Source organism: Diaphorina citri, unplaced genomic scaffold (assembly GCF_000475195.1).
Source record: "Diaphorina citri unplaced genomic scaffold, Diaci psyllid genome assembly version 1.1 scaffold4023, whole genome shotgun sequence".
Taxonomy (NCBI): domain Eukaryota; kingdom Metazoa; phylum Arthropoda; class Insecta; order Hemiptera; family Psyllidae; genus Diaphorina; species Diaphorina citri.
In genome coordinates, this window is record NW_007381422.1 from 1 (window position 1) to 8,500 (window position 8,500).

Below are 8,500 nucleotides of genomic sequence, written 5' to 3' on the forward strand. Positions count from 1 at the left end.
CATCGGCAGGTTAGACAGAACGCTTTGAATCGCATGCTCTCTTTGAACTGCATGTTTCCAGATCCAGACAGTAGGCGGTATTAACAAACGGCGCGAAAACAACCAAATTTGAGCCTTTCTTAAAAAGACTGGACATCTTTTAGACAAACATAAAGGGCAAATTGCAGATCCCAAAATTTTCACAAAGCTAAAGAGGTTGCAGAAACACCTGGTAGTCTTGGTACAAGTTACGATTTTTCTTGCGATCAGATCAAACGACATATCGCACAGTTTTGCGCGGTACACGGAGTACAGATATTTTACAGTTTCATGTTCACAAGACCGATTTATCATACACTCTGATCGTAAAAAAATATCGTATCATGTTACGCAGCTTTACGAGTATAAAGGACCATTGCAAGGATTTCCTTAAAAATCTATCTTTGCAGAAATCTCTACCTTCAATAGATTTATCTGACGAAAATTAAAGGGAACGAAAATCAAAGGGAACAAATCCAAGAATTTCTAGGAATAAATCGCTCTTGCCAAGTCAAGTGTTCTCTTGGCGAACAGAGTGTTCAATCCAGACTTTCCAACTATTTCCAGGAGGTCTTTCGTCTCAATACGGTGCTCCATCGAGCGGTGGAAGAGGAAGCGGTGGGTACTCAAGCGGAGGTTTTGGAGGTGCTAGTGCCGGAGGTTACGGAGGTAGCTCGGGAGGTTTTGGAGGCGCCAGTGCTGGAGGTTACGGAGGTTCAAGTGGTGGAGCTGGAGGTTATGGAGGATCAAGCGGTGGTGCTGGAGGTTACGGAGGTTCAAGCGGTGGAGCTGGAGGTTACGGAGGTGGTGCTGGAGGCTATGGCGAAGATGATGGTCAATCTGTAAGTATATAAAACTGTTAATCTAGTTGTTAAATAACTTTGCAAAATGGAATTTTCGCATTAGTTCAATATTTTAGAATTGGCAACAAGGAATGACCTTCTTAGACAAACAGGAAACTTCAAAAGTTTAGTTTTCAAAAGCTGAACTCGTTTTGACCAATCTTTCCACAGGAGCCCGCCAACTACGAATTCTCCTACGAGGTGAACGCCCCAGAATCCGGTGCCATGTTCGGTCACAAGGAGTCCAGACAGGGAGACCAAGCCGTAGGACAGTACCACGTCCTCTTGCCCGATGGCAGAACCCAAATTGTGGAGTACGAGGCTGACAGCGAGGGCTACAAACCCAAGGTGACCTACCAGGAAAGCCAAGGAGGAGGTTTCGGAGGACAAGGCGGCTATGGAGGTAGCCAAGGCGGTTATGGAGGCAGCCAAGGTGGATCCCAGGGAGGTTTTGGAGGACAAGGTGGTTACGGTGGAAGCCAGGGAGGTTTCGGCGGCAGTCAGGGTGGTTATGGCGGCAGTCAGGGTGGTTATGGCGGCTCCCAAGGCGGTCAAGGAGGCTACGGCGGCAGCCAAGGTGGTAGAGGCGGCGCCGGTGGATATTCTGGATCAAGCAGTGGTGGATATCCATCAGGAAGACCATCAGGCAGCCGAGGCAGTGGGTACTAGAAACCCTGCGCCCAAGTTGACGTTTTTGCTCAGATGAATTTTGTTTGCCATAAAGTTACCATTTCGATTGTGATGAGTTGACAATTTTATGTTACCCCTTTGTCTTTTCATGATTTTTTTCTACTATGTTCAGATTTTCTTCGCTCTCTTGTTTACAGTGTTAGATATCTTGCTTCTCAAATTGAAGTTGTAATATTGGTTTTGGGTTTCGACATTGCCAAGTTGACGTTTTTGCTCAGATGAATTTTGTTTGCCATAAAGTTACCATTTCGATTGTGATGAGTTGACACTGTTGTGTTACCCCTTTGTCTTTTCATGATTTTTTTCTACTATTTTCAGATTTTCTTCGCTCTCTTGTTTACAGTGTTAGATATCTTGCTTCTCAAATTGAAGTTGTAATATTGGTTTTGGGTTTCGACATTGAACACCGTCAATATTGGTTGAGTTTGACATGGAATTTCCTTTCGATTGAACTAGAAAGCAGCTTCGCATTTCGCCAATAAATCGATGTACTTAGTAAGATGGTCTTGGTCCTTATACACCACCTGACACATTTTAGGTAAATGGGTCCTTTATAAACTTCTCCATTTCATTCCGATTTTATCAACCAATAATTTGAGCGGGCTACATTGTCATATCCCAGAACACCAATATTTTACATCTAGTCTTATACTTTGTCGACAACATCCAGTAGATCTGGTTGTTGGGTTAAAGTTTCTTACCTAATAATAATCATATTTCGGTTATTCGAAATACTTACCTTTATGTATAAGTTTCTAAAAGCCATATCAAAAAATCTCTTTTCTTCAACACGTAGGTTGTCCGTACAAGAATTAATTAATTTTATTTATTTATTCTTGAACTAATAGATATTTTTTATCACTGTAAATATATTTTATTAATGTATAGATATTTATTTATTATTTTCGCATGATCTTTTTATAATGAAAAAAATGTACAGTTTTCGAAATAAAACATGTATATTTATTGTCATTGAATCGATAAACAAAGTCTTTATTTTATTTCTCTGTATCGATCTGATTACTTAACTATAGGGAATATTGGGAATTCTTCCATAGATAGGTAGTCATATTCTGCTATAATTCCCAAGAAAACAGGCCTATTAAGCTGGACAATTGAGATTTAATTAGGTAGAAAATTGCAAAATTTCTGGAATAGCCTCCAATGGCAACTCTTTTATGACTATCGGAACTATAATGCATTTTTAATTTGTATGATAAAACTCCAAGTTAGATCCTTCAATATCTGCATCAAATCATCTTGTGGGCCAATTCTATTGTTGTTGACTGGATTTACTCTTGCTTCGTCGCAAATCTACATTTAATCCACTTACAAGACCATCAAGTACCAAACATCAATATTCTTGAATAATTCACCAGACATGAACCCGTTATCAAGTACTTGGTACCAATATTTGGATCGGTTTGGTAACCAATTACCAATTCTAAAACAATCAAACTCAATAACCTATGCGTACACATGCGAATTATACGTGGAACCAGAACAAAAATTAATTGCTTAGGATTTGAGGTACTCACTCAACCTATTAAGAGACTACTTGGTAGTAGGTGTCTGCATGGCGTTGTCTGGAGTATTAATTAAATATGCATATAGGCAAGTAAATTAAATTTTTATTGTCTCTGATTGGGAACAATAAAGTATTTAACATAATATTGGAACCCGTTCGCAATAAGAACAAATTAAATACTCTTCAGTTACAAGGAAAAGAGCCAAATTGACAAAATATGTAAAGAAAATTAGAAAAAAATATATTGGTAGTGTATTGGTCCGCTCGCCTGGTAATCAGGAGAGCGTGGCTTCAATCCCAGTCGAGAAATGGACTTTCATCCTCAACATTATGTGAGAGTTTTATGGCAATCCTATATTGTTTGTTAAGGTGGGTTTTCTTCGTTCGGGACGACTGTACCGATGATGACCCAAGGAAAATCGTTGACCGATCATAAGTTTGAGTACTACTAGTATGTATTTCCCCGATACCATTTTTGCGTTGACGATTTTTGTTGGACAATCATCCCGAGCAAAACGTAACTTTATTCTGTTTTGGAGAAGCTCCGATGCATATAACAGTGAATAATCAGGGACTTAACAGGTGACCGATATAATTATGATAAGCACTGATTTTCATATGTGTGAACTATTGATACACATTAGATCCATCATAATGCTCCATCCAAACTGTGCACGGACTAACCCGATTGGTGTTCAATTATTCAAATTAAAATAATGGAATCGGAAGAACAAGATCAAATGTGTCTACACATAGTCGATGCCGTCGGTCCACGAAGTGAATCTATGTTGTCGAAGCAGTGTACGGTTTCATTCGACGTCGCTGACTATGTGTAGGTAGACACAGCTTGAGATTTTCAAAGTTTATAGGATACTAATGTCATGGCCTTCTCATTAGTAGCAATGTTGGAATATCAATATTACCGCGGGAACATACATCTATTTACAAATTTACATGAATCTATTTGCTTTCAAAATTGAAATTTTACAAAATAGGTACTCGACAATTTACGACCTCTGAACAAGCAATGGGTTATCCACTAATAACAGTCAACATTATTATAGTTTCCTCATATGATTACTATGCTAGGACCTACATTATTTTCGGCACTCTTGCTACAAGTACTCGTAGGTATCCCGCATGATAGATATTAGGTACCTGATTGTCTTAAATATTTAGGACATTACATCATGTAGGTGTAAGTAACCATATAGGCCATAAAGATAGGTGAAGTAAGATGAAGGTCAGTTCAGATAGATCGTTTTCCCTGAGATTTCCACCCCTCAAATCAGATTTCCACCAGTGTGCGAGGTTGAGGGCACTCCAGTAGCATGCGTGCCCAGTAAATCGCCCATTCAGGTACTTTCCATATTCAACGACGCTTAACTTTAGTGTCTCGATGGCGAACTGAGTCATCCACCGTGGCAAAGTCGCGGGCGAATATTACCTTCTTGTAATAGTGTACGGTTACCTCGGGTAAGTATTTTCGTGCGGCTGTCGGACGGACGAGAAGAGAACGTTTTTTCAAAATTTGAATCATTAACTTTGGTACACACGTTCAGGCTATAAAGAAAATTTGTTAGCTAATTTCCCTTTGGAAATTTGAAGGGTTCAAAATTCCAAGTAGTTTTCTTTTTCTGAGCAAATATTCCTAAAATTCGCGGACTATTATCGGTTGTTCTACTTTCGCCGTGTAAACCAAAAGTTACAACTACATCGCGTGTAACATAATCAACAATTTTTTCAGGCGCAACAAGTCAATTCAATCTGACTCAACGATTTTACTATTAGATACCTACTTACTTTTAGGTTGTATGTACGTGAAATCTAAAATTTCAGTTTTAGATTTTTAGGTTGAAATGGACGTATATTGAGCTGAAAAACCTTCAACTTTGCAGCCTATACTTTCTACTTTTGACCCCCAAAATGGCGGAAGGTCATAAGTGACAGTCCTCGGAGGTGTTTCCGGTAACAAACGAGGCGCTAGAGAAATTCCTCGTCATGACGAGGTACAAAATGGGTATTTATGGAAATGGTACAAACATGACTAATTCCTACATGATTCGGTACTAGGACGAACTTTTTTCTGTACTCAAACTGGGCTTCAGTGGTCTGGGTTACAAACGACAGCGACACACTAAAACTTGCTTATATGGGAATTCTTTTGAAGTCAAGAATGGTTACAAAGGATACACCTATCCAGCTTTCAGTACAAGAGACAACTTCTCGGATAATCGTAAGGCATCTTACTTCTTACTTGTATGAAATTCTTTCGAAATGCCGAATTGAACCAAATTATCCGTTAGTGTACAATTTAATGTACCTACACGACCGAGAACATGAAATTGCCCAATTTAAGCGATTTGGTACACCGACAACCATGTTTCCCAGAAACATTTCATTGCGACCTACGCAGAACTCTACAAAAACACATCTGTTGCAGTTGCAAAGTAAGTCAACAAAGAAACACATTAACACACCTATTTCTAAACGAACATAAACTGTAAAAACAAATAGACCAATAGTCATATTTTACGTAGAAAAGGACTAAAATCTTCTACTTTGACTAAATATTGCGTGGTAATGGAGGGTCACCAAAGCACAATCGAAGGGCCCACAGACTAAACGGTATGGGCAAGGACCAGAATACACACTTCTTCAAATGGAAATTTTTGCCGATTTCTCCTGGCCATAGGACTTTTTCCAATACTAGGACCAATCAAACTTTAAAAGCACCGTGTTGTTCAAAAGATAAAGGGGTACCGTACAGGACTTCTGAGACATACGGTAGACAGTCAAATAGGGGTGCAATAGTCCTGCATACTGTACTCTGCACACAGGAATTTTGTCAGAAAAGACCCCTATTTCAATGTAATGTAAATGAAGACATTATTTGGGAAAGAAACTTAAGTGTTACGAATACTCACATCAAGGATAGGGCCATTGCAGTAAGAACATCTGGGGGAGAACAAGTTGTGATAGTCGGGTTCACAGTAGGGACGGGAATCTCTTTCGAAGAAGTTTCTGGTTCCCAATTCTTGATTACAGTGGGTGCAAATGAAATGTTCCGGATGCCAGGTTTTTCCTGCAAAGAAAAGGAAAACGGTGAAAATAACATTATCACACACGACCAAAAATGAATCTCTAATACTTCAAACTCACCAGCAGATTTTTATACGGACTTTTTCATGTCGAGTATTAACCTACACTCATGAATCAGCTGCGTTTGGCTTCGAAGCAAGTCCCAGTAGTCGATTAAACCTTAAAGAATTCAACCCTGGAAAATCTCTTCTAGAATTCCAAGCTCGAAATCTAGAGAGGGAACAATATTTTCGAAGTCTAAATAGGATGCCGCAAGTAGTGAAAAGGTTACCATGTAACCACAGATTACACATATTACGTTATCAGGTCATAATTTTCGGGCGAGAATTCCAAAGGCTTACCTAGAGCAGTAATGACTTGGCCGACAATGGGCTTGTCGCAGGATGAGCAACATCCCTTCTGGGTTGTGGTGACACCTTGACGAGACATTTCTGCCGTCAAACTATCGAGCATACAATCCAACTGTTTGCCCTTCTGGTGAACCGGCTGGTTCGGTTTGGAGTAAGAGACAGACGACGAGTCTGTCACCGAATGTTCCAACTGTTGCGGCGCTACCTGGAAAATCAAAAGAGAGGACAACTTCATATAAGTTCAAATGAGGGAATTTTTTCAAGTAATGGGTTGGATTTGTGGGATTTTAGACCTTTCTCAACACAGTTCCTTAATTTTATATTTTTAAGAGATAATTATCAAAACATTAAAAGAAATAAAAGACATGGGAAATGGAAGAATCCGTAGCGAGTTCCGTCCTATAATCCTATTGACCTTTTTTTAAGAGTTCTGGCTGCTTAAATTGAGGGCCAAAAACGAAATAAACCTTAAACCTCAGGAACATTTGAAGACCATGTTCAAGAATAGAAATGGTTCAATGCATCAATTTAGACAAAAATATCAAACACGGCATCTGCAATGCGCAAATTAGCTAAAAAATTGCAGCATGAAACTTCAAATGTTGACGTGACTGATAACTGATAGGTTTCCGAAAACGATTGAGATTGAAACCAAGTTTGCGAAAACAATTGAGATTGAAACTAAATTGCCCCTCGAGTATGACGTGCGGAAATCAATCAATTGTATAAACACACAGCATTAAAAAATAATTGGAAAATTAGTCAAGTGGAAATATTCATCGCAAGGCGCAAAAACACAACTACTATACTGCTCGCATAGGACTGAAAAGTCCCTTTACTCCAGCAGTAGGCTACTACAATTATTGTGGTCAAATTCTCAAATTATATTGAGGATAAAATTCCATACCTCGGCTGGGAACCTGGGATTGAACCCACGCCCTCATGTTTACCAAGCGAGCGCCTTGACCACTACACCACCGAGGCAGAAAAACATTGTAGACTTCTGATAGTCCATTCTTGAGGCGTTTTACGTCACAGTAAAACTGCTAAGATTTTTAGTGACGGGGGACTTACCCTATCATAGGTGACAAACTATCTGTCTCCTCATCGAGCCCAAATGGGGCTGGGAAAAACCAGCAACCCGTGACTGCCCAGATGGTCACCCATCCGGATATCAATATTATCAACCACACACAACGTTGCTCAACTTCAGTGATCCAACTGGTGTATTCAACATCATTGATTCGAGCTTTGTACAACATAAATTACTATCTGAAGAAGATCCAGGCTAATTAACACCGACCGACGATTTAAAAAAGAAACTAGAACTTTTTCACAACAAATATACTAGTAGATTAACCAAAATCTACGCAAACCATAATTAAATAGGAAGATGACGGTTCACGCTGTGGAACAAAAGATTCCACCTATGAGCCAGGTTCACCGAGGTACAGTGACTGCTATGATTACGCGACACTGGAAATAGGTAAGTTTTCGAAAACACCAAGCTGAGAGGGGGGGTCGGTAATTTTTTCACGCGTAATGACCTGCCTTATCTTGATCTACTTGTGTGAACCGAATGACCGCGCAGATTTTCACAGGCCCCCCATCATCGTTGTGAGTTTGCGGTGTATAATTTTGTACACTACTTACCTAGCTATTAATTCGGAGGTAAAAGAAGTTATATCAACTTTGGCAATTTTAATAAATTTATTGATCATAAAGAATATTATGTCTCATTTGAATTTTAAACATGGCGATTGAAGAAGATTTCTTGGACGTGATTGGCTCAATGTTTCTTTGCCATTTTGCCGTTTTCATATTTTGTTATTATCAAATTCGTCTAAATTAGCAACATGATGACAAGGTTACATTATGGAGATATTTGGAATTTAGATACAGATATACATACTACAACTTACCATTTGTTTATTCCTAAAGTCTAAATGAAATCACCGAAACTGCTGACA

General features: G+C 39.2%; 2 protein-coding genes across 2 annotated transcripts; one reads left to right on the forward strand and one right to left on the reverse strand.

Moving 5' to 3' along the window:
- Window positions 1-585: 585 nt before the first annotated feature.
- LOC103520744 (keratin, type I cytoskeletal 9-like) lies at window positions 586-1,740 on the forward strand (the record flags this gene model as incomplete). Its single annotated transcript, XM_017448613.1, has 2 exons — window positions 586-860; window positions 1,032-1,740. Coding segments are annotated over 2 exons (773 nt in total), but the record flags the coding sequence as incomplete, so codon positions are not given.
- Window positions 1,741-5,970: 4,230 nt separating this feature from the next.
- Window positions 5,971-6,735, reverse strand: LOC103520745 (paxillin-like). Its single transcript, XM_017448614.2, has 2 exons — window positions 6,522-6,735; window positions 5,971-6,163 (listed from the first exon to the last, which is right to left on the reverse strand). Exons 1-2 carry the CDS (start codon window positions 6,631-6,633, stop codon window positions 5,985-5,987), a joined length of 291 nt encoding a protein of 96 aa, XP_017304103.1. The 5' UTR covers window positions 6,634-6,735; the 3' UTR covers window positions 5,971-5,984.
- Between the last annotated feature and the right edge of the window lie 1,765 nt (window positions 6,736-8,500).

Excerpts from the sequence above, each read along its gene's own strand:
- LOC103520745 (XM_017448614.2), bottom strand. The coding sequence starts at position 6,633 with ATGCTCGATAGTTTGACGGCAGAAATGTCTCGTCAAGGTGTCACCACA. Across the intron at positions 6,164-6,521 it reads CCAAGTCATTACTGCTCTAG|GAAAAACCTGGCATCCGGAA; the intron begins GTAAGCCTTTGG and ends TTTTCTTTGCAG.